This window comes from Vulpes vulpes, chromosome 3 (genome assembly GCF_048418805.1).
Source record: "Vulpes vulpes isolate BD-2025 chromosome 3, VulVul3, whole genome shotgun sequence".
NCBI classification, from domain to species: Eukaryota; Metazoa; Chordata; class Mammalia; order Carnivora; family Canidae; genus Vulpes; species Vulpes vulpes.
In genome coordinates, this window is record NC_132782.1 from 131,806,300 (window position 1) to 131,833,749 (window position 27,450).

A 27,450-nucleotide genomic window follows, 5' to 3' on the forward strand; every position below is an offset into this window, starting at 1 on the left:
TCTTAGTTGAGGAACTGTAAAATAAACATTTTTTCATTTGAAATTTGTCCTCTTGTTTTATCTACATTATAGTTGACACTGTGACTCACCTACCAAAATCCGTTTTATCTGTCCCTTTGGTCTAACAGTCCTCCAGTGTGCAAACTGATGCTCAGCTCTAGAAACAGGTTTTTATTAGGCCAAACCAATCATGGTAACCCTACAGACATTAGTGAGTCATTTAGGAAAGAGCAGTCTGAAGCCAATGCAGGGCTCCCAGGGAAAGATACTTCTTGGTGGCCAAATTAAAAACAAAGAAAACACAAAGAATGGAAGAACGAAGACACTAAATACCTATAATAACTAGTGAGGAGATAGTACAAAATGTAAAAGGTTGGCTCTGGGGTGAAGAGAATAGAACATGTAATCCTATTAGTTGTTAATTTTTCATACAAATATTTCACTTATTATTGATAAAGATAACTACATAAAAAGAGCATAAGCCTTGGTCAAATCATGCCTAAAGACTGACTTATCTTTGAACTACAGTGGTTATATATGCTAACAAAATTCCTTATATCCTTTAAGCCATATTTTTAATAAATTATTATTTTTTTAATGTTATTTATTTATGATAGTCACACACTGAGAGAGAGAGAGAGAGGCAGAGACATAGGCAGAGGGAGAAGCAGGCTCCATGCACCGGGAGCCCGACGTGGGATTCGATCCCGGGTCTCCAGGATCGAGCCCTGGGCCAAAGGCAGGCGCCAAACCACTGCACCACTCAGGAATCCCTGATTTACCTTTTCATTTGCTATGTTAATTCACAATGATATGACAACATAAGCATTTGATTTTTTAAAAAATTCTTAATATAACTGAGTGAAGATTTATAAGCTGAGAAATGAATCTGGGAAATGAAGAAGTTAAAAGGATAAGGCCATTAATCTTTTGTAACTTAAGACCAACTTATTTTAAGGAAAAAAGGCATTTTTTAGTTCATGTGGAAACGATGGCAGTAATTTTGAAATAAACTGCTAACATGTGATTCGATTTCCTAAAGTTTTTATGTACTCCTAACATTTTGTCAAACTTTTATTAAAACTTAAGTGAAAAAACTCATTGTTTAAGAAGATTTAACTAAAACTTTATTTCCATCAAGATTAAATTCCAGAAAAGTAACTTTAGCTTATATACATTTGCAGTTTCCCTTGGGCATTGTGCCACCTACAGTTGGAAAATGGAAAACACTTGATTCTGAAAAATTTGGTAAGTGCAACAGAATAGCCACTCTGGCATTGTCCAAACATTTGCATTCCTTTTATATAATAGTCACACAAATTCCTTTTACTCACAATCACATATAAATAAAAATTTAATCCATACAATAAAATTACTCCAACAGAAGGCTTAGATTTTGAAAGCCTGACTTTCCATAGATAAGATGTTTTCTTAAAATAGGAACAAAGGACCATCTTGACTGCATTATTTTCCACTATCTACTTCTTCAGGGCTATGCCTACCAAAATTCCATGAATTTACTATAATAAAAATAGTTTCTATATTATGGCTCTTTCTGATCAACCTTTAAACATGTCCAAATCTCTCTGATTCAAAAACTCAAACATATTGAAACAATGTCTCCTAATCTTACCAAAAAACTCCCACCAAAAAAACGCCCCCAAAACTATTTTTCTGTTAAAGCCATAGCTATCTTCTCCACCAATAAACTTACTGGAAGACTAGTGTACATCCACATTCCATTATTTCTCAACTTAGAAAAACTGTCTTCTACCCCAATCACAATGGCTAGTAAAAAAAACTTTTTGCAAAAGCAAAAAAAACTTCACACTGCCAATTTTTATTTTTTTAAGATTTAATTAATTGGGCAGCCCAGGTGGCTCAGCAGTTTAGTGCCGCCTTCAGCCCAGGGCGTGATCCTGGAGATTCAGGATCGAGTTCCACGTCGGGCTCCCTGCATGGAGCCTGCTTCTCCCTCTGCCTGCGTCTCTGACCCCCGCCTCTCTCTCTCAATAAAATCTTAAAAAAAAAAAAAAAAGATTTATTCATGAGAGACACATGGAGAGAGAGAGAGAGAGAGAGATAGGCACAGACACAGGCAGAAGCAGGCTCCATTTCATGCAGGGAGCCTGATGCAAGACTTGACCCCGGGTCTCCAGGACCACACCCTCGGCTGAAGGCAGCGCTAAACCGTTGGGCCACCAGGGCTGCCCCCACACTGCCAATTTTAATCCTCTCTCCTCACTCCTAATCTTACATTAATCCTTTGCAGTATATACTCTTGTGGTGTTTTTATATTCTTGTGATTTGATTACATCATCTTTTAACCTTACTTTTTTCTATTTTAACTGAGGAAGTTTTGTTTCTTAGAATTTTGTGCTTGATCTTTCTCTTCCTGCTCTATACATTTTCCTGGGTGTGTTCATTCATTCTGTTTCAAGTAGCTTCTATGCACTGGTAATTCCTAAATTATAGTTCTCATTATATCCTGTTAGTTTCAGAAACTTATTTACGGTTGTAGATTTCCAATTAGATACTCTAGTACCTCAAACACATCCAAAGTGAGCACTACCTCTTCTTTTCTTTTTATTTTTTAAGATTTTATTTATTTATTCATCAGAGAGAGAGAGAGAGAGGCAGAGACACAGGCAGAGGGAGAGGAGAAGCAGGCTCCATGCAGGGAGCCCAACCTGGGACTTGAACCCGGGTCTCCAGGATCCCGCCCTGAACTGAAGGCGGCACCAAACCACCCGGGCAGCCCTACCTCTTATCTTCAATCCAGCTATTGGATGATACCTTGGCAAGATATTTATTGTAACAAAGCCTATCAGCTGCACCACAAAAATATTTTTATAATTTATCCATTTCCTTTCCATACATACCTTTCCATGCCTTAGTTTTGGTCCTCATAATTTCCTTCCTAAACTATAGCACTCAGCTTCCTTACTTGGTCCCAACTACTCCAGAGCATCTTCACTTTAATCCATCCTCTAGATAGTTAAGCAACAACCACTTCCTAATATAAAATCAGATTTCACTATGCTCCTGTTTGAAGCTACTTGTATACAAAATAAAAGACCCAAATGGAACACTTGTATTCAAGGTAATTCATGAATTACTACATTTTCAGTTATGCTCCTGCATAATTTGAAAACTTTTTTCCACCAAAGGATGGATGTAAGTATTTCATACTTTGGATCTTTATCTTTATTTCTGGGATGCCCTCCAGTGTTGCTTTGGGAAGAGCTATAACTTGAGTTAAATACAAAATGAAGTATTCAAAGAACAGTAGGGAGCTACCACTAGAAGCAATAAAGGAGTATCAAAATTTCTCTGTTCCTCCTAATCTGTGCTGTTGTAAAACAATTTAGAAATTTCTTCTGCTTTGGAGAAACCACTGTCATTGGAAGGCCAAATACAAACCAGTGAGCAGCCTAAAGGGAAGGAGATGTGGATAAGGAACATTCACATCTGCCTTTAGGTTAGACCTGAATAGTATCTTAAGGTTCAGGTACTCCTAGGCTGAGTTCATCAGTATCAGAGAATTATCCTTTGTGCCAAACACTGGCAGGAGAATCAAGATGAGACAAGCAATATTTTCACTTCCGACAAGACTAACAGACAGGATATTTAGTCAAATGAATCTAACAATATAAAAATTTAGCCAGATTTCGAAGATGTTTTGGCAAATGGGAGGGAACCACTGCTAGGCAAGTATTTCTAGCCCAGGTTTCCTTAGTTTTAAATGATTTCTCATGTATATAACTTAATTTCTCTACCTATATAATCTCTATCTTTTCCATATTCCATCCTACCTTTCCAATTCAAATAAGCATCATGGAAGTTAGAGCAAAATTCTAAATCTGCTCAGAACTCAGTAGTAGTAGTAGTAGTAGTAGTAGTAGTAGTAGTAGTAGAGTAGTAGACTGGCAGTGAAAGGTTTTAATATATGGCATATGCCAATGCCAATGTACATAATCTACTTGAAAGTAAGTTGCATGTGAACTGTCCACATAATTTTCTTATTCAAATGTAATGAGTATCTTAAGTATAAAGCAGATAATCTCTAACAATGTGCTTCGGTGATTTTTTCTAACCTGGAGTTTATTATTTACTAATTAACTTTTTACCTGAGGGAGGTGGAATTTGTAAAGGTGAAATGTTTTCTGCACCCTGTAAATGTTCTAATTCTTGATGATTCAATGCTGACTGATGGTAATTTGGTGGTGTTTCACACGAATATGAAGTCTGACAAACAAGGGTAGTTTTTGCAGACGTTTTATCTTGCACAGAATGCTGTATCTGTTAAGACAAAGATAAATAAAATTGTCATTCAGAGTTTTAATCACACAAGTGGTTTAACTAAAAAAATTTAAAACACAGAGGAAAAAACATAACAATACTCTTAAAAAAATGGTATTACTTAAGTTACACAAACTTATAAGGTGTAATTATCCCATTCTTACAGATGAGAAAATCAAGATGTGGAAAGATTAAATGGCTTGTCCATCCTATAGTTTTAAGCAGAGTTAGTTGAAACCGATAATCTTAATAATACATATAGCCTTAGGCATGTTATTAAATAGTGCTGCTTATTTTGAAATGCTTTCCTGTGAGCTATGGAAAATAAAAACTGAGCTTTTATACCCAATCTAGAGGCTAATCCACTTTTTTTTTACCTCCTATCCTTACTGAATTATAGGCATAATGGGAAGAGTGGGTAAAAGTCACATGATAGTTAACCTGTAGACTATCAACAAATTCTGATTAATTTATTAAGTAAAAACTATTATAATAGCTAACACTTATTTAATGCCTATAATGTATGAGGTACTAGGCTAAGCCCTTCATATAGTTCAATTCTCACAATAATCTCTTGAGTTTGGTATAACTATCATCCCCATCTACAGCTTACAATGGGACTTAAATATAATAAAAGCAATTTACCTAGAATCTCACATCTACTCAGTTGCAAGCTAAGATACCAAAGCCTAGGTACCTTATCTACTAAGCTTTAAGTTGCAGGTAGTACAGAGATGAGTAAGACAGTCTTTCTCCTCCATCTAACAAAGGAGTTAGGGTGAATGAAAAGACAAGGCAAGTGTATGAATACCTATGCTAGCTTGAATAAAACTAATGCCCTAGGAATGTTTATACCTACAATAATATAAACCTAAGCTCAAAACCTAAAGTCAAATGCTGAGGTTTAAATCAGAAAAAAAAAAAAATCACTTTCTGAAACACAAAAATATATGCATTTATTCATATTCCTAAAAATATATTCCCTTTTTTATTATCAATGGGCATTCTGTTCCTCAGTGAGGGGCACTGAAAAAATTCTGGCCACAAGCAGATCATTAAGACAGCATTCTATAGGTATAAAATTTCAAAACTCATTGATATAATTTTGATTCCTCCAATACCTATGACAACAGATTATGTTTCTTGTTCCCACTCAAAAGCCTTCAAGAACTCGTTCTTGCCTACCAAATCAGTCAACACTTCACCTAGGCATTCAAAATCCTCCCTATTCTATCTCCCAAGCCAACTAATCCTTTACAAATACCCTCTGTTACCACATTTCCCTGAATACACCACCTGTGTTTTGCCTCTCTTCATGCTACACCTTTAAAAAAATAAGTCCTTAATCTGTGTCAATGTAGTAACCATTCCTTCCTTTTCCCTTTAGTTATTAACCTGTTTTAAGCATTCTCTCCTTCAGGCAGTGTATATATTCCTTCTTCATTTTCTCAATAAATTATGAATATAAATTATAGCACTAACCATGCAACCTCTTTTTTTAAATATTTTATTTATTTATTCATGAGAGAGAGAGAGAGAGAGAGAGAGAGAGAGGCAGGCAGAGACATAGGCAGAGGGAGAAGCAGGCTCAATGCAGGGAACCCAACGTGGGACTCTCTCCCAGGACTCCAGGATCACGCCCTGGGCCGAAGGCAGGCGCCAAACCGCTTAGCCACCCAGGCGTCCCTCATACAACCTCTTAACCATGTGATTATATTTCTTCTTACAACTGAGAGCTCCCTCAAAACAAGTATTTATGTTGAATATCCCTAATCTAGTTAGATGTTAAAAATGTATAATTTAATAAAGGTATATATACCTATAATTCTATATCTGAGAAGGGTTCAGAAAATTAAAATTTAATGAGACCAACCTGAATTAGTAAGAGATAAAATTACTTCTATCCTTTCCAAAGCACATCAACTACTAATCATAGATGTCCTAAAATTAATAGCTGGTAATTATGAGCTTCATCTTAAACCCTACCATTTTCCTCCTACCTTTAGAAATTCTACCTTACTGTGCATACCCTACATCCTACTGTGTGCATATAGAAAAAGCAAGACCTTCCTTCTGTATTTAGACCTCAAGACTAATTCCATACTCTTATAATTTGTTCTACTCTGTTTTATTTATAGAACAGTTACATCTTTTTAGAAAAAATGTAGCCAAACAGTTCCTGTGTTCAATATTCTTGAGGAAGACATCTTGCAATATTTAGTTGACAAATGGAAAAAGAGTGACAGCTCTTCATTGTAAATAAAATCAAAACAAATTTTATATGATTTATCACACCAGTGACATAACGTACATTTTAAAATTCTAAGATAAAAAATGAAGAATTAACTTACCTTTACTTGTTCTTTAGGAGAATCATTCTGTTTTACTCCAGTAAATTTAGGAAACATTTCTGCAAATGTATATAAAAAAAGATTTCACTATTTGGCAGCTTAAAAACTTACCATTTAAGTTATAAATGTTTTTCATATTAGAAATAAAATGGTCATTTCAAGAAAATACTTTTAATACCTTAGATCAAGAAATTATTATAGTTACCAAGTTTTGACCTTTCAATCAGTCAAAATTATAAAGCGATACTTGCTTTTTAATAGGGATATTTTCTTTTCCATATAATGGAATAAATATCCACTCACAAATTTCAATTTGGGTTATTTAAGCAAAAAGAATAGCATAGCAAAGAGTCTGAATAAGTAATAGTTTAAAAAGGAACAAGTTACAACACAGATAAGGTTTTAAACAAGTAGGATGAACTATAGTAAAATCTTTTATCAATTAGCCATAAATAAAGCCATAAGGGACTTAATTAAAATAATTAAGAATACTATAAAGAGAAGGGTATGTCACTTATCTGAGTCTTTTATGAAAAGTGAAGCTTCGATTTCATGATAAAGTTTGCTCTGTTTACTAAACATTATAGGAAAGACTCCAAATAATCCTTTATTTATTTACTTTCTAGCTATTTGGCAGCCTCAACTATGTAGCAAAAAATGGTTTTTACACTACCTTCTTTACCTTTAGAAATACCTTTATAGTGGACACTGGTGGTAGAATAGATATAAAAAGATCTGACATGGTGCTCATAGGTTCTTCTTAATCTTACAGTTGGTTCTGGTGCTGTTCTCCCCAATCATAAGCCTAGGTCAATGTGGTAAAGCACCAAATAGGCAGTTAATGCCTTCACCCATTTCTCCAGGTCAGCATTCATGAGCCACCGGAGCTCATTTGCTTCAGGCTCCAGGGCACCAAAGCTGGTTTAACATAAAATCTTATTCAAACTTTAAACATTCTAATTTTAATAATTACCTTCTGCCTCCTGAAATGCCATCAGTTTCCACTGGATGTGTTACTGTTCTTTCCTCTCCTAAAATGTTTGATGCTGGACATTGTTAAAACTGCTAAATGCTACTCAATGAAGTGCTTTAATTTAAAGAATTCAAATATTTGAAATGACACAAACCATCTTAATGTCACTCCACTAAGTATTATTTAAATGTTGGGGTTAGATGGAAGGGAAGGGAAAAATACAGACAGCATAGATTGAGGCTATAGATCCAGGTAGCTCTCACATTTAGGGAATACATTATGGTTTTGGCTTTGAACAAAAAAAAACAGACTTAATTAATATGATCATATACTATATGCACATCTACACATCCATCTTAACTATTCAAATATGCAGCTAAACTACATTATTCTATGATTTACATAAACTCTTTAAGTACAATAAAATATGACATACCTCATTAGTGTTCTACTAAGAAATTGAAGGGCATTATTTTTCTGATACATAATAATAAAACTCAGAATTTTAAAAATTACCATCTCCAAATCTGAAGATAGTAGCAAAAGGAATCAAAGAATTTTTAATTGAAAAAAATCAGATTGGTAACTAGACTTATTGTAGTCACTATTTTGCAGTGTATACAAATGCTGAATACTGTATTATATACCTGAAAATAATAGGATATTGTGTGCCAATTATATTTCAATTTAAAAAAATGTCAAAACCACCCAATACAGTATGTTTCATAAAAGTCTTACAGACTATGGAGAGATGAATAATGACAGACTAAAACTCAGCCTTTTGGCTTATTCTACTCTTACATAGTTGACTTTCCAGAAACATAGTAAAGTTTATGCTGTTTATTTCTATTTATTTATGAGTTTCTATTTATTTATGAGTTCCTGGACTTTGCAATTAAAAGGCCAACATACACATTTTTACTATTAAGCTTAAGATCTCATTTTAATTAGTGAAGAAGCCCCAGGTTTTACAATCATTAATGAAATTGAGCATTATGGTGTCAACCGATTCTCTAGGGAACTGTGATAATATGCATACCTACCTTAAGAGGATCAAATCAGGTATATGTGTTATGCAAATATGCAAATGAATATTATGCGTGTTATGTAGTAATATGTTCTATTTTCAAATCTTTCCCAGAACTTCAATATAAAACTTTGATTGGGAAGTCTTCATTTTAAACTAACGCAAAAAATTCCATCATAGAATAAAAGAGAGAGCTGCAATCAAATATTAAACCAATCCAAGAGTTGGTTTAATACCATAACCTATGAAAGCACTGAGATGAATGCTCTAGAGACAGCAAATATTATCAGCAAGATAGTATGGCCTAAAAAATATAATAAGCTAAATATAAATATAATACTGTAGTGCAAAACCAGAATTTTATGCCATATAAGCAGGAAAAAAATACTTTTAAGTTAGAAAAATAAAGCACACTGCATTACATAGTACAGAATTTAGAAAGGTAATAGGAGTTCAGTACTAGGGTTTGCTACCTTATTTTGTAAGAAAGAATGTCCAGAGATGTTAAATGATTTGCCCAAACTTATGACCAAAGATGTATTCTATTGATTAAAAGAAAAAAGAAATCAAGCATTTTGCTTTTGAACTAAAAAATTTGCTTGCTTGGCAATTGTTATTGAAGCATTTGGTGCTTTTTTAAGATAAGAGAAATACCCAATTATTTTTTTAAAAGATTTTATTTATTTGAGGAGAGAGAATGAGCGCAAACACATACATGAGGGTGGGGCAGAGGGAGAAGCAAGGTTCATTACTAAATAAACTGATGTTCCCTTTACTAAATTATTAAAACTAGAGCTGAAAAGAGGAAACAAAAGGAAAAAACCCAAGGCCAATGGTTCTCAAGTGTGGCAGCACATTAAAGTCACCTGAGATACTTCTAACATCACATATACCTGGCCCCATTCTCCATTCAATTCAGGTTTGGATACTATTTTTAAGTTTTACAGGTGATTCTAATGTACTGAGATAACACTATTCTACACAGCCTGCATATTCAGGCAGGAAGGCCCATATAGGACAAAAAATTTTAAGTTCACAAGACAATATTCATCACTAATTTCTAAGACTCAAGGCTCACATATGGACCTCAATATATACAAGTATATATCAAGCTTGGGTCCTTGAATTTATCTCTATGGTGCTTTTGCTTTGAAAACACTTTAACTGATGAGGACGTCATAAAGTCTTAAAAATTTATATAATAAACTCTGATCATTTCTCCTAAATGGAAAAGATTACTCCACACTGTCATTTTATTACGTCCTACATTCACTAAACCATCCTTCTCCTAAAGGGGTAAAACAAAATCTAGACTTGAACCAAGTCCTTTTTGTCCTTTTCCCCTTGTGTGGAAAAATCATATCCTTGTCATTTCTATAGAAAACCTAGGTTGTAAAACTAAAAAGAAAAATTGTTTTGTTTTGTTCGTATCTGTAATTCATTCATGATTAAGGAAATTTTTTTAAAAAGAACCTGTTAAAGAACTTTATAAATTTCATTCTCTGAATATTACACTGAAGCCAATAAAAGCAAGAAGTCTAATAAATGAAGCAACAAATTAACCACTGGGTTCCTTTGTGTGTTAAATATTAAACAATTAAAATTATAAACATTCCTGGAAGATATTCTACTCTACACTAATCAAGTATTTGAGCTTACATTTAGACAGTTCCAAAGTTGTTTCCTATAAGATTTCTATCAAAAGCATTACTACCAATGAGCTACTCCCATTTGATTATTTCTCAGTAATATCCACAGGACTGAATCTATTAATTATTATATTCCTCCCCTATTATATCACTCAGGATAGCCAAAATTGTTGAACATTAGAAAACTCTCACCAGGTTATATGTATATACAAGCAGACCCCAGCAAGGGTATAAGCATCTGAAATTCACTTTAATGTCAAACCTTACAGTTGATGACATTTTGATGGTCATGAAAAAATAATTTAGGAAGGTTTTATATTTATTCCAATGTTCAATAAATGTTCTTGACTAATCTGCACATGACAATTTGCATATGCTACTGTCAATCAAGAAAATAAACAATAAAACCAAATTACAACAAATCTGCACTCAAGTACTGTTTCTACCCCACAGATATCTCGTTTATATTTTTCAAAGATTTGGGCTTTCATTCCAACTCTATTTTGGAACTGACTTAATATCTTGTTTGAAGTGTTAAAGAATTTTTAAATCAAACTTGCCTTGGAAATCACAGCTCTGCCACTTAATCCTATTTAGCAAAGCAGAATTGAGTCTGTATTTTTCAAAAGTGCATAAAATAAGTTTGAGAATACATAGAAGACAATCATTTAAATAATGTGGAATAAACAACTGCAACACAGTTTACAACACTTAAATGTTTTTCACAGATGTTACCTTTCAAACATTTCACACACCCATTTCGCACATCTGAAAAGAATGCTACTGCAGTAAAGACAGACCAACTCATTATACAGGATAACTAAAGAACCATATAAGTCAATAATATTGGAGAATTAAGAAAAGTTAATGTAGAGCTCCATCCCTGATAACCAAAATTACAAAAGATTATGACTTGGTTAAGAAGACTGTACAGGCTGCTATAAAAATTCCAGAAGGCAGGTATAAAAAATAGATTAAGAAAAAATGGCTTATGACAATATCCTTCTATCAAAAAAGAATTTCTCACCAAAGCTTCCAGAAAACTTTCCTCTATTAAAATTTTGAAGAAATGAACTTCTATTCATATCTCCTATCTTGAATAACTGAAAGTCTTATTAACCAGAGTTATGGTAATAAAGATATTCCAAACGTTAAGTTTTAGTTCTGGGCGAATCATAATAAATTTTAAAGCTACAATCTTATGTATATTTTCAGTTAATTTTTACTTATATAACAGATAAAGCGTTTGCTAATATTCCTGATTTTCACAAATTGTATTTTCTCAGTAAGTAGTTCCATTTCCCTCCACCCTGAGACTTAGACTTGGGATTTGTCATCTGCTCCTTGAGAATGTCATGTACACAATTAGGAATGGTAGATGCTTTACTTATTTTTACTTTAAGTATTGCTATTGATACAATTTGACTTAATTATTTTTCATCATTTATAATCCTTTTATTTATAGTTTTTGTTGTTCAAGAAAGTAAAAAATGTTCTTAGATTACACACTAAAAATTAAGAACCTCACAGCATTTTAATGCATGCAATTGAAGTTAATATTTAGGACAGAGGTCCTAAATTCCCTCACTAATTTATTTTGTGAAACAATAAAACAAACAAAAACTGAAACAGAACTTAATGCTCATTGGAGGTAGGCATTGTGTTTGCAATTTATAAGTGTTTTCTCAATGAAGTACACAGTTTCAATGTCCATAAAACAAAAACTTCAAAGGAAAATGCAAATTCATACTATCATGTTAGAAGACAGACTGACCTTAGTGTCACAAACTTACACACTATCCATAATGTCAGTTGAAATATAAAAATGTGCTACTTTGATTTTAACAATGTTTTCAAAAACAGTCCATTATTGAAAAAGATGACATTAAACAAGAATGCCAGTCATAAAATAAAAATTCAACACAAATGTGATAAAAAATTATAATTTTTTTCTGCTAGAAAATTAGGAAAACATATATTGCACCATTTTAAGAACATAGTGGATAATAAACATCTTCTCTTCAAGCAATGTAATTGAAAGAATCTATCAGAAACTAATTTCAATTAAAATTAAGGTATTTTTGAACACCTTTATTGAAGTACTCTGTATACAGTACTTTTCCACTTTCCCACTAATGCTCAAGGCATTTATTAATCAGTAGTCAGTACATAATTGGATAACTCAGTTTTACCCTACAAATAAAAGACAAAGTGCTCTAACTTATTAGGCCACAAATGCTTTATTAGATGAAATTACAAATGCTAATAACAATTAAAATACTAAATGCAACTTAGAGTTTTCCAGCATTGTTTTATGCTTTCAAGTCAGATATATGGAAATAATGTATAATCAGAGCCCTAAATTAATTTAAAAATTTTCTATGACAAATTCCAATAAAAGTAATTTTTTTATTCTAACAAAAACGTTTACCACTATATACTTCAGAAATGTAAAAACAAAATGCAGCAATCAGTACCACGTAAATGCAAACTAAACAGAACCAAAAGTGAAACATAGTGTACTTGCAAGCCAGCAGATCCTTACTACACATTGAATGAGAGATACTCTTACAAATGGTAAGAATCCCTGATATGACAATATTCTGTGTAGGATTTTTTTTTTAAAGAGAACTGAATTTCAGGACAAATGAGAAACATCTCATTTAAAATAAAGCAAAATTTTGGAAACAAACATTCTCTGTATTCTGAATGTGCCTTTTGCTGGACAATAATGGAATGCCACTGCCAAGTTGGTATCCCTGGGACAGTGACTACTTGTCAACTACATAACCATCAATGAAAGAGCACGAAGAAAACATGAATGAATTAAGCTTGATACAGCTGATGATAAACTACTAAAGTAATATGGTACCTTACTTTAGCATAATTGAAAATCTCTAATTGAAGTACATTTTTCTATAAATGGAAGATAATATTCTATAGTGAAGAAAACACAAAAGTGACTAAGATTCTGCTTTAAACATTTTCTGGGATGACTGGTGTCTTAATTCAAAGTGATTATTCAATTTAGAATATATTGTCACAACAGGATATACTTTGCAACATTAGAGTGGTCTAATATATCATGGGGAGTAAAGTAAAAGATGTCCTCAAATAATTATTTTATAAAAAGAAGTGAAGATTGGAATTTTATTATTTGTTATTTTCTCACATGAAGATCTGGCATTATGTATTAAGAAAGTATCTCCCACCTTTAGTAAACTTCTTTTCAATATTACAAACCTCTAAGTCATATACATATATTATGAAGTTTCATTTTACACAGGTATCTTTTTTTAAAGAAAATAGTGAGATTGTCAACATGTAATGAAATAAGTGTGGCATCCAAACCATAGGTTCTGGGTAAGTGACAAACATTTCTTAAAAGTTTAAGTCTCAATAATACAAAAAAAAAAAAAAAAAACTGTTCCCACAAACAGAGGCACACGTAAGGGGCCAGCTAACCTGATTCGGAATCACTGCTGTCTGAGGAGCTCGAGTCACTGCTACTACTCTCGGTCTCCGATGAGCTGCTTGTGCTGCTGCTGCTGCTTTCACTGAGTCGGGAACCACTTCCAACAGCCTTGGATGACTGAGTTTTCTCAGCTACAAAACATGGAAACACATTACGATGCCAGTATAATTAAATAATCACAAGAACGTTTTTTTAAAAACTGCCATCCTAAAAAACAAAAACAAAAAACACATAAAAAACTGCCACCTACATTTTGTTTGACATTTTCTAGAATTTAACTGATTATTGACATCCAGTAACCGCTTTTCCAACTCCTGTTTTTTCTGTGAATGAAACTCCTCCTTGGACTTTGTTATTTTCTTACCTATGTGATTTAAGAGTAAAAAAGAGTATTACCAAAAAGTAACACAAGTACAGACTGATTTCTACTGATACACAGTAATACATACCATGAGGCTTTAGCGGTCTTTTTCTTAGACATGCAGCAACATACTTTTCCAGTTCTCTCAGTGTTGATGCTTTCAGTGTTTCAAAGTCTATCTCTATCTCATCAGGGTTGGAATTTCTCAGTGAAGGCTCTCTTGATTGTATTATATGAACAACTCGCCCAAGTTTATCTCCAGGGAGTTTGTTTATATCCAAGCTCAACTGCCTTTTCTCATCATAGTTCATAGGCTTAGCATTATCCTCATCTTCAGGTTTCGAAGTAAACACCTGTTGTTTCCTCTTCTTTGGCTGACTAAACAAAAATTAGTTAGTCAAATTTATTTCAGATAATATTATTATATGAATAAGGCATTATAAAGGATACTTACTTGTTTTTGGACTTTTCCTTTAATTTCATTTGCTTAAACTTTTTTTTTGGATTTTCATCTCTGTTATTAATCTTTTCTTTTTTCTTTTCCCTTTTAGACTTACTCTTTTTCTTTAGCTTATGGAAAGGTACTTGAGAGAGAACCTGTAGCTGTTGATGAACAGCTTTCAGCTGATAAAGAAAAAAAATTCTTTAAACATTCATAGCTCTAGATAATTAAAGACATTAGAAAAAAAATGAAGGCACTCAAAAGTTAAGCGTATCCTGAAATTCATTTTATATTACATTTCTGTCAGGGTCTTATTTCATTCCACAAATTCATTATTTTGAAGGCATACATTAAATCAAAATACTATCATGTGTTCAACCCATAAATTTAGATATTCAACTAAAAACAGACCATGAAAATTAACATTTCCAGATAATGTTAATTATTTTTTTCAGGCTTGAGCTCAGAGTAAGTTAACATTTTCTCACAAAAGGTAGCAATGTTAAAAATCTCATCCATAAAATATCCTGGATTATGTCGTATAAATCATTTCAATGGAATGAACTCATGATGGTGAGGAATATAAATAACAGAATTTAAAGATACATAGATATTTGGGTAGGAAAAGAATATTAAGCATTACAAATGTGCCAAGAAGTAAATGCCATAGATGCTAAGTGATCTTAATGTAACGACTTTTAATCTACAAAAAGGATTTTATAATAGATTTGCTGCAACAGCTCATAAAAATACAAAAAAATTATCAATACAATTAAATACCTGCTCCTGAAGCTTTGTAAGACGTTGAACTCGTTCATCTTCAGAATCACCAGAAGAGTTATCTTCAGAGGAAGCTTCACTACTGCTTTCTCTACCAGGGATTTTTGTGGTATCTGTTTTGATGTAGCAGACAGGCATACCCTCGATAGGTTCATCTGGGATCTTTGCAAAATGCATTTCAAAAACATCCTATAATGGAAATTTAGATTATAAAGATTTTCTGTATTTTCAAATACATACAGCAATAACACCCTTTAACAAAAGTATCATATTTTGATAATAATTCTACTTTCCCTTGTGGTAATCACTACATAATATACACATCAAATCACCATATTACATACCTTAAACTTATACAATTTTATATGTCAATTTTATCTCTATAAAACGGGGTGAGGATGGGGGGTATTTACCAAGGAAGAAACATAAGACTCATGCTTCCTTGCCTGCCAACCATAGCAATTTTTCTCCTCTCTTCTATGTAAGACAGACCTTTCAAGTTGTAGAGAGGACCTTTCAAGGATTTCCTGCCCATGACTAGTGCATCATTCCACTACCTCCCACTGTGTCAGCCTCAAAAATCTAGAGCTTTACCATAAAAGGGACATGGACTCTAGTCAATCCTATCTAAGATATCTATTAACCCCCTCTTCACTAATATTTCCCCAATATCCTCTATGTGTAGGGCAGCCTCCTTAAAAGATTTGCAACTAATGTGTGCTATACCTCAAAAAACAACCCCCACATTTTAATACTCTAATTAATAAATTACACTTCATGCTTGGGAAGTGGGGCATTCTTTATCTTTTGAGTTATGGCTCTAAAATCTCCATACCATGTTCAGAGGAAACTCACTTTCAGAGCACAGCTATCAACTTACCTGGAGCATTCTTGCCATTGTCACTACTTCATGATCTGGAGGATTGTATTTGTAACAATTCATGAACATTAACCTAACATCTGCAGCGAATTCATATGCATCTTTGTATTCTTGGTTGTCCATTTTTCCCTAAATTAAGGAAAAATGATAGGATTCACAAATAGTATGGTTCAATAATCATTTGAAAACTTCCATTATTTATTTATATTATGAAATAGTTAAAATATACAGAAGAATACAGATAATACCAAAAACAGATACCCACCCTCCAAATTTGACAAATGTTAAAATTCTACTTGTTTCATATTTTTTGACTTTGAAAATATCCAGTGAAACTTGACAAGTAGAGATAAGGAAGGAGGATATTCTGAATTAAAAAAAAAAAAGAAGAGGAATAAAATCACAAAAGCAGGAAAACAGTGCATTTCCAGATCATCTTAGACAAGTTTGATCTTAGGAAAGCCATGAAAAGATACATTCCTTAAACCAACCTTGAACATTTAAATGAAAGGTTTTTATTAAAATTCTCCTCTAAGTGAAAAGACATTTGAAATTGAACAGAATTAGTAAAAGGAAGGAAATAACAAGGATCAGAGCTGAAATAAAGAGACTCAAAAAAAACCCAAAACAATAGAAAAGACCAATTAAACCAAGAGCCAGTCCTTTGAAAAAATAAAACAAACTTGATAAATGTTTAGCCAGATTCATCAAAAAAAGAGAGGACTTAAAATTAGAAGTGAAAGAGAGGTAGTAACATATTCACAGAAATACAAAGACATTTGCAAAAACTAATAATAATAATGACAGCAAATTAAGATAACCTAGAAGAAATGGACAAATTCCCAGAAGCACACAATCTTCAAAGACTAAATCATGATGAAACAGGAAATCTGAACAAATTACTAGTAATGGAATTGAATCAGTAATCAAAAAACTCCCAAGAAACAGAAGTTGAGGACCACATGGCTTCACAAGCGAATTCTATCAAACATTTAAAGAGTTAATACCTAACTTCCTCAAACTATTCTAAAAAATAGAAAAGGATGAAAAACTTCCAAATTCCTTTGATGAGGCCAGCATCACCCTGATACCAAAACCAGACAAAAACACTACCAAAAAAAAAAAAAAAAAAATCACAAGTCAATCAGTTATCTCTGATGAACACAGATGCAAAAATCCTCAACAAAATATCAGCAAAATTCATTCACCATAACCAAGTGGGATTCATGCCAGGGATGCAAGGATGATTCAGTATCTGTAAAAATCAAACAATGGGACACAACACATGGAACAAAATGAAAGATAAAAGCCATACAGTCATCTCAATAAATGCAGAAAAAATCTGGCAAAATTCAAATCTCTTCATGATAAAACTCTCAAGAGTGTGGGTTTATTTTATTTTTTTAAATTTTTATTTATTTATGATAGTCACACAGAGACAGAGAAAGAGAGAGAGAGAGAGAGAGAGAGAGAGAGAGAGAGAGAGTGGCAGAGACACAGGCAGAGGGAGAAGCAGGCTCCATGCACCAGGAGCCCGACGTGGGACTCGATCCCGGGTCTCCAGGATCACGCCCTGGGCCAAAGGCAGGCGCCAGCCAAACCGCTGCACCACCCAGGGATCCCAAGAGTGTGGGTTTAAAGGGAACATACTGCAACAAAATAAAGGCTATATATAAAAACCCACAGTTAACATCATAGTCGATGTTAGTAAAACTGAAAGCTTTTCTTCTATACTAAGAACAACAATGTCCATTCTCACTTTTATTCAACATAGTGCTAAAACTTCTAGCTGCAGCAATCAGACAAGAAAAAGAAGTAAAAGGCACTGAAAGCGGTAGGGAAAAAGTCAAACTGTCACTATTTGTAGATGACATGATAATGTATATAGAAAACCTTAAAACTCCACAAAAGAACCATTAGAATAAAGAGACAGTCTCTTCAAATGGTGCTGCAAAAACTAGCATACATGCAAAAGAATGAAAACTGAACTACCTTCTTATACTATACACAAATTCAAAACAGATTAAAGACCTAAATGAAATCATTAAAACCACAGAACTAGAAGAAAACATACACAGTAATCTCTTGAACATGAGCCTTAGCAACATTTTTCTATCTCTAGGGAAACAAAAGCAACAATAAAGTACATCAGACAAAAAAGCTTTTGCACAGTGAAGAATATCATAAGACAAAAAGGCAACCAACTGAATAGGAGAAGAGATGTGCAAATTAAGTATCTTATATGGGTTACTATCCAAGATCTATAAATAATTCATATGAGAAAACAAAAATACTAACTCAAAAAGATATATGCACCCCTGTTTATTGCAGTATTATATACAACAGCCAAGATATGGAAGCAACCTCAGTGTCTATCAACAGATGAATGGATAAAGATGTCTCTCTCTCTCTCTCTCTCTCTCCCCCCGCCCCACACACATACACAGAGTAGAATATTACTCAGCTATAAGAGGATGAGATCTTGTCATCTGCAACAATGTGGACTGATCTAGAGTATTATGCTAAGGGAAATAGGACAGAGAAAGACAAATAGCACATCATTTCACTTGTATGTGGAATCTAAAAAAACAAACACTCATACACACAGAAATAGTCTCATAAGTACTAAGAACAAACTGATGATTGCAAGGGGGAAGTGGGAGATAAGTGAAATAAATGACAGGGATTAAGAGGTACAAACTGTTACTTAAGAAATAAGCCACGGGGATGAAAAGTATAGAATAGGGAATATATACTCAATAATATCATAATAACATTATATATTGTGACAGATCTATACTTTCACGGTGAGCACTTCATAAAGTACAGAACTGTCAAATCATTGTATTGTATATCTCAATCATATAACATTGTATGTCAACTATATGTTGATTAATTCTTGATCTTGGGGTCACAAATCTGAGGCCCAGGTTGGGGGTCAGTTTACTTAAAAAAAAGTAAAAAAAAAAAAGAAATTAAAAAGATAATAATTAATTCAAAAAACCTGATGAAGCCAGCAAACAATCAAAAATTTAAAAAATGTAGAGAGGCCTGGAAACTACATAAATGCCTTATCCCCTCCAAAAAACAAACAAACAAAAAAAAAAACAAAAAAAAAACCACTGCATCAGAATCATGCAATTATTAAAAATATAATCCTGAATATGTAAGGAGAAAATGTTCATAATATACTAAGTGAAAATTCAGGGTACAGAGTTATATTAACAATACTGTAACTCAAACATTGTGGCAAAGAACCATGGGTATGTTTGAATAGAAGAAAAAGAGATTTAAAAATTTTCCTATGATTCATTCCAGGTGATATGATTTACTAACAATTTTAATTTTCTTATCTTTTTCTGAATTAATACAATTTTTTTTACAATGATAAGGTTACTTTTATAATCAAGAAAAGAAGTTCCTCTTATTAAGACAACATTTACCTTAATAGTTCCAAGATCCATTGGATTTTTCACAATGTCATAGTAGTTATGGAGCCCCAAAGCATTAACATCAACAGGATTATAAAAGGGCCATGCATAGGACAAGTGTTTCTTTGCAAGCATTTCTTTAAGAATCTCACTACAGTGCCTTAACTGTTCGGTCACTTTAACATTCTTTACAACTTTACATTGTTGCTGAGAATCTGGAAAAACAGTCTTCAGCACATTTTCTTTTAGAGGTGGTGTTTTCACTGATTTTTGTTCTGTAAGTGTTGGGGAAGATTCGCCACTTGCTTTAACTACTGCAGCTGTAGGAGTTGTGGTATCTGCTTTCCTCTTCACACCCCTTGTAACCTGAAATAATTCAACAACAAAAACTATAATTATGGGGATATTCAGAACAAGTTTTCAACCTTGCCAGAACCAAGTCTTCCCCATATTAAATATTAGTAAAGGCTAATTTCTCTTTTGTAGATAAAATAAAATAGTTTAAGTATTTTCTTCCTAATATCCAAAGAATTGTCTTGAATAAACCTTTGAGATAAATGAAAGGTATATGAAAAAATCACAGTTAAAAAAAAAAAAACAAGTTTCTGAATACCTGAAATCAGCTAGAGTATACAATTTTAAATTATCAACCCAACAGAAGTTGTATAACACACATAAAATAGGTAGTTGGGCAATCAATATTAATACTAAAAACATAATAAACTAGTTCAAATTTTACCAAGAAATCTCTAAAATTTGGTTCACATCCTAGGTCTCTGTTACAAAATATACACAGACAAAAAGATTGACTGTGTAAAAGACCAATTTTCATATCAACTTAAAAAAGGTTTAGTCACAACAACCCCTTACACTGAAATATTTTAAAACTACAATGAACTTACCTGAGCCACTGTTTGTGAGGTAGAGTTGAGTGGAGTACCTTGTGCCATGTTTGAAGGAGACATAGATATCTCAGGAAATACAGAGGGAATCACTTGCTGCTTAAATACTTTTTCCAGTGCTTTGGGGGATTGTTTTTCTTTAACAGAAGGAACCGTTACATTATGTTGAATGCCTATTAAAGTGTAAACCAGAGTCAATATGAGTAAAATGTAAACTACTTTTCCCTTAGTATTCTACTTTAATTCACTTAGTTCGTTTTTTAGCAATATAAACACAATATTCCCATTCCCCTTTGAAACCCTCCCATACATACTTGTAACAGTTGTTAGACCAATTTCGATATAATACTAGAGACTTCAAACCTGCTATTAATGGTAGACTTATCAATTTTATTCAAAAAGGTGTCTGGCTTATTAAACTCACACTAATAGAGCTCTGTGATTAGTTTCAGGTAGCTGTGAATACAAGCAAAAATTTCAGACATCCTGGAGACAAAGTAAATACTACTATGTGAGGTCTCCAGAATGCTCTGTATAAATATCCAAGAACTTTAAAATTGTGACAGAGATTGAGTGACACAAAACAGATAGGAATATAATTCTCTCATCTATATATCCTTCAGGTGATTCTGCCAAAAGAACAATTGTATATGTTCTTCCACCCTGTATGTTCCCAGAGAAAACATGACTTAACAACATTTGGATCAACATCACTCTGGAATCTATTATTTCAAAAGTCTATCCTTCTATCAAGGTAAGTCTATTCTTTTAATTATTCAAGCCAAAAACCTTGGAGTCATCTTTGACTCCACCATATTTCAAATCTAATATCCCAATCCATCAGCAAACCCATTTGGCTCTATCTTTTTCCCAGTTCCAGGCATCATCAATTCTCTTATTGCAAGTAGGAGGCCTTCCTTCTTCTGCTTTTACATCCTGTAGTCTATTCCCAAAATAGCAAAGGGATATTTTTAAAAAGATTTTATTTACTTGAGACAGAGAGAGAGAGTGAGAGCACGAGCCGGGGCGGGGGGGGGGGGGGACAGAGGGAGAGGGACTTGCAGACTCCCTCAGGGAGCCCAATGCAGGGCTTGATCCCAGGACCTAGGGATCATGACCTGAGCTGAAGCAGAAGCTTAACTGACTAAGCCACCCAAGTGCCCCACAATCAAAGTTCAATAAATTCAATTCAAATTTCAAAGTTCAATAAATTCAATTCAAAATTCAAATAAGATCATAACCCTTCTGCTCAATGCCCAATGACTTCTAACCTTACTAAGTAAAAGCCAAAGTCCCTACGATGGCTTGTAAGAACCTTCATGATGTCTCTACCTATGCATGCTCCCACCCCCACTCTTCCCACTCTCACTTCCTATCACTACCCCCTACACTTATTTCACTTCAGCCTATTGGCTTGCTGCCCTCAAATTTGGTAAGAATAGCAGACTGTTTTCTCTGCCTGGGAGATTCCTTATGGCTCATTCTAAATTCCCTTTATACCTCTACTGAAATATTACCTTCTCGAGCCATCCTATGTAAAACAACCCTCTCTTTTGACCCCCATTACTTTCTTGTTCTCTCATTCTTATTTTTTTCCTGCCATTAAAACATTCAACATACATCATATTGGTACTCCTGACTCTCCGAATTCTTAACAAACTCAAGAACCAAATAGATATGAATATATTTTAAGACAGAGTTTGTATTCCTCAATCTCTGAGTTCTCATTATCCACTAATTAAAATTTAAGAACCAAATAGATTGAGATAGCCTCGTATCTTTTGATAGCCCAATTGTGGCTCTTTGAACTCAAAAGCTAAACAGCAAAGCATAATGAGGAATCCTGACATTTACTTAATTTTACCAAGTTCCTTAACTAGAACAAAAAGCTCTGTGAGGGGGAGGGATTTTGTTTTGATCTCTACAATATTTCTCATGCCTCATACGGTACTTGGAACATAAGAGGGCCCTGTGAACATCGACTGCATGCCAATTATGTATCAGGCTACCATTCTAGGTGCTAGGGCATAATAATGAACAAGATACATACAAAGTTTTTGTACTTGGTGAGGACACTGTCTAGTTTAATAGGGAGAAAAGCAATCAAATTGATTGCAAGTGATGTTAAGTGCTAGAATGGAAATAAATGGGGTGTTGAAAAAAATAAGGCAGAGAGCTAATATAAACAGCCAATGTAGACCTCTCTGAAGAGACACCAATTAAGATGTTACTGTAAAGATAAGAAGTAGCCAGCCAGAGAATGGGGTGGCAATAAAAATGTATTTCAAGACAATCAGTAGGGAAAACTTCAGTGAGTGAGAAGTAGTTCAAAAGGAGAATGGAGAATTACGCAAATACCAGATCACAAAGGGCCACAGTGGGAAGTTAGATTTCATTTTAACATGGGAAGCTAAAGAGAAGCTTTAAGCAGGTTAATGATGTATTCTAGTTTATTTTTAAAATACTGCCTTACCTCTTGTGTAAACAACAGACCACAGAGAATAATCAGGATCACAGGGAGTAAGAAGATGGTAGCCTCAACTAGGATCATTGCAAAAACAATTTGAGGGTTGAATACAACTGACTTACTAATGAACAGAATGTGAGAAAGAATCAAAACAAGGAAGGAATCAAGGACAAATTCTACTATTATAGCTTAAATAACTGTATTAGTACCATTTTCAACTACACGGAATAATCTGAGGAACATCAGTGTTTAACTGTGAGCCAGTTAAATGTTAAGATGTGTATAAGACATCCAAGTGAAAATGTCCAGTGGCTTGAGGATAATAGTTGGTTGCTCAGAGAAGACTATATTAGAGATGTAAATTTGGGGATTAATAGCACACAAATGGAATTTAGAAAAAGAATACCTAATATCAAGCCCTGAAAAGAAAAATCCAGTATTTTAGAGATTTAACAGAAAAGGATAATGCCAAGAGACTACAGAATGGGAAATAAATTCACAAAACTAGAGTGTGCACCAAGAATAAAGGAATTTCAAGAAAGAGTAAATTAAAAGGATTATTCACTGTGACCAAGTGGGATTTATTCCTGGGTTGCAAGGGTGACTGAAAATCCATAAATCAATCAATGTGATACACTAAATTAATAAAGAAAGGAGAAGAACCTCATGATCCTCTCAATAGATGCAGAAAAAGCATTTGATGAAAACTTTCACAGTGTAGGGACAGAGATAACATACCTCCATCTCATAAAAGCCATATATGAAAAGCCCACAGCGAATATCATTCCCAATGGGGAAAAACTGAGAGCTTTTCCCCTAAGGTAGGAACACAGCAGGGATGTCCACGTTCACCATGGTTGTTCAACATAGTACTAGAAGTCCTAGCCTTAGCAAAACAACAAAAAGAAGTAAAAGGCATCTGAATTGGCAAAGAAGTCAAACTCTCACCCTTCAAAGATGACATGATACTCTATTGGAATAAACCTAACCAGAGAGACAAAGGATTTGTACTCAGAAAACTACATAACACTCATGAAAGAAATTGAGGAAGAGACAAACGGAAAAGCATTCCATGCTTATGGAGTGAAAAAACAAATATTGTGAGAATGTCTATGTTACCTAGAATAATCTATACATTCAATGCAATGCCTATCAAAATACCATCAACTTTTTTCACAGAGTTGAAACAAATAATCCTAAAATTTGTATGGAACCACAAAAGACCCCAAATAGCCAAAGGAATGTTGAAAAAGAAAACCAGAACTGGTGGCATCACAATCCCGGACTTCAAGCTCTATTACAAAGTGTATCTGTCTTGAGGAAATACATATCAAAACCACCATACACATAGATAAAATAGAATAGAGAACACAGAAATGGACCCTCAAATCTATGGTCAACTAATCTTCCACAAAGCAGGAAAGATATCCAATGGAAAAAGACAGTTTCTTCAACAAATGGTGTTAGGAAAATTGGACAGCCACATGCAGAATAATCAAACTGGACCATTTCCTTATATCATACTCACAAATGGACTCAACATGGATGAAAGACCTAAATGTAAGAGAGGAAACCATCAAAATCCAAGAGAACAGAGGCATCAACCTCTATGATCTCAGCTGCAGCAACTTCTTACTAGACACATCTCCAAAGGCTAGGGAGACACTGGCAAAAATGAACTATTGGGACTTCATCAAGATTAAAAGCTTCTACACAGCAAAGGAAACAGTCAACAAAACCAAAAGACAATTGACAGAATGGGAGAAGATATATGCAAAAGTCTTATCAGATAAAGGGATAGTAGCCAAAATCTCTAAAGAACTTATCAAACTCAATACCCTAAGAACAAATAATCCAATCAAGAAATAGGCAGAAGGCATGAACAGACATTTCTTCAAAGTAGACCTACAAATGGCCACCAGATAGATGAAAAAATGCTCAACATCACTCATTATCAGGGAAATACAAATAAAAACCACAATAAAATACTACCTCACACCAGTCAGAATGGCTAAAATTAACAAGACAGGAAAACACAAATGTTGGCAAGGATATGGAAAAAGGGAACCCTCTTACACTGTTGGAGGGAATGTAAGCTGGTGCAGCCACTATGGGAAACAGTATGTAGGTTTCTCAAAAAGTTATATTTTCAGACTTAAGTTCAATCTTTTCCAAAGGTGAGAAAAAAATAAAAACTTTAATAAAAGAGTGAATATCAGGGCACTTGGGTGGCTCAGTGGTTGAGCATCTGCCTTTGGCTCAGGTCGTGGTCCCGGGGTCCTGGGATCGAGTGCTGCATCAGACTCCCTGCAGTGAGCCTGCTTCTCCGCCTCTCACTGTGTCTCTCATGAATAAATAAATAAAATCTTAATAAAAAAAGTGACTAGGGCAGCCCCAGTGGCACAGTGGTTTAGCGCCGCCTGCAGCCTGGGGTGTGATCCTGGAGATCCAGGATCAAGTCCCATATCAGGCTTCCTGTGTGGAGCCTGCTTCTCCCTCTACCTGTGTCTCTGCCCCTCTTTCTGTGTCTCTATGAATAAATAAAATCTTAAAAAAAAAAAAAGAGTGACTATCTCACAGGATTAAGTAAAGCTTTAAGTCATGACCCATCTTAAAGATCTACCAACAAGGAAAAAAGTATACATTACCAATAAAAACAAGGTTTGTAGTGGGGTAAGTCTCCTATATCCCAGCCACTTAACTATACACTTTATAAACATTTACAACCATGAAAGTGAAATATTTTCCTAACATTATACAAAAAGAAACTAACATGGAATTAAGGAATTTATCTAAAATGTACACCATGACTGATCCAAAAATAAAACAACATTTCATCTATGACAGGCTTGGTTAACCTCTACAATAAATCCATTTGAATACTTAAGATTATTTTGTAGCTCATATTAAAATATTATCAGCTGTAAAGTGGTTTTTTGTTTGGTTTGGTTTTAATTAAGAAAGGAAAAAAGGAGGATATTTAGACTCAACAGTAACATTTCATTCTTAGCTATGGGATTTTTTGGTACAAGGAACATTGAAAATTTTGGCCCTCTTATTAGTACAGTACAGATACAAAATCCACTAAAAATACTAATAAATTTAGGACACCTGGGTGGCTCAGCGGTTGAGCGTCCGTCCGTCTTTGGCTCAGGGTGTGATCTTGGAGTCCCAGGATCAAGCCCCACATTGGGCTCTCTGCATGGAGCCTGCTTCTCCCTCTGCCTGTATCTCTGGCTCTCTCTCTCTCTCTCTGTATTTCTCATGAATAAATCAAATCTTTTAAAAAATACTAATAAATTTATAAGTGCCTACTGTGTGAATGGCACTACATTATACTATGGCATTGGAGCCATAATCAATACAATCCTCCCTAATCTTGCATGATAGCCATCTTTCTTTTCAAAGTCTGCCTTACTGTTTAAATGGACATTTTATACGAATACAATAGGATATAGAAGGATTTTTTTTTATATATTTATTTTGAGAGAGAAAACATGCACATGGTAGTGGTGGTAGATAAGGGAAGAGGGAGGGAAAGTTCGAAGCCAAGTCTGCACAGAGCCTAGTGTGGGGCTCAATCCCACAACCCTGAGATCAGGTCCTGACTACAAAACAAGAGTCAGACACTTAGCTGACATGCCATCTGGGTGTCCTAGCATATAGAAGAACTTCTGAATGTCTATCTCCTTTGAAGGATTTATTATTTAGTTCTAGTCATTATATTTATACATGTACTTACACACATTCATATATAATACAAAAGACACAGAAAGTAAGAAAACTTAAACCTTTTCTGTCTTACCTTTCTTTACTCTTTCCTTACCACCCACAATTTGTTCTTCTTGTGGCATCTGAGATAATTTCTGCCTAAACAACTTCTCTAGAGCTTGTGCCATAAGAACAATGTCATCTCCAGGCTAGAAAATATATAAACATAAGGTTACACAATATGGTCACTGTACCAAATTTCAACAATTCAGGCTACCTTAGAAGGGCAGTGACACAGTATTCTTCGACATTATTAAACAGTATTTACTGTTTCTAAATTAAGTGTAAGAAATAGAAGTATCAGTTCATATTTTAAATTCTAACATTCTACCCTTTTAACTTCTAAAAATGACCCAGGTAACCTTTCTTAGCACTAGAGGGTTACAATCCAACCAATCCTACTAATACGAAAAAGTAAAATTTCTACTTCACAAATAAGTTAAAACAAAATATGTTCATGGCTGTGCAAAGCGCATGATTTGACTTAATGTGATTCAGTTTTCAGTTAACTAAGTGACAGAATGATGCTGCAAAGCTAACTCAGTTTTTAAATCTAACTATCTGCTTAAAAGTCTTTGGCTTGCTTTATTCACCACTGATAAAAAAACTAAGGAAATTACAAAGCGAAAGCCTAAAATA

The 27,450-nt window shown here is 34.0% G+C and overlaps 1 protein-coding gene across 1 annotated transcript in view; it reads right to left on the bottom strand.

Annotated features, from left to right (window-relative positions):
- The window catches only part of BRDT (bromodomain testis associated), a 55,777-nt gene that overhangs the window by 13,410 nt on the left and 14,917 nt on the right, over window positions 1–27,450 (bottom strand). The window contains exons 5-15 of the mRNA XM_025996441.2: window positions 26,846–26,960; window positions 20,574–20,746; window positions 19,684–20,037; window positions 16,241–16,369; window positions 15,361–15,549; window positions 14,593–14,762; window positions 14,227–14,516; window positions 14,028–14,141; window positions 13,768–13,908; window positions 6,654–6,712; window positions 4,131–4,302 (exon numbers count right to left, since the gene is read on the bottom strand). Coding sequence (XP_025852226.1) covers window positions 4,131–4,302; window positions 6,654–6,712; window positions 13,768–13,908; window positions 14,028–14,141; window positions 14,227–14,516; window positions 14,593–14,762; window positions 15,361–15,549; window positions 16,241–16,369; window positions 19,684–20,037; window positions 20,574–20,746; window positions 26,846–26,960 — 1,906 coding nt within the window. The remainder of the gene's footprint in view (window positions 1–4,130; window positions 4,303–6,653; window positions 6,713–13,767; window positions 13,909–14,027; window positions 14,142–14,226; window positions 14,517–14,592; window positions 14,763–15,360; window positions 15,550–16,240; window positions 16,370–19,683; window positions 20,038–20,573; window positions 20,747–26,845; window positions 26,961–27,450) is intronic.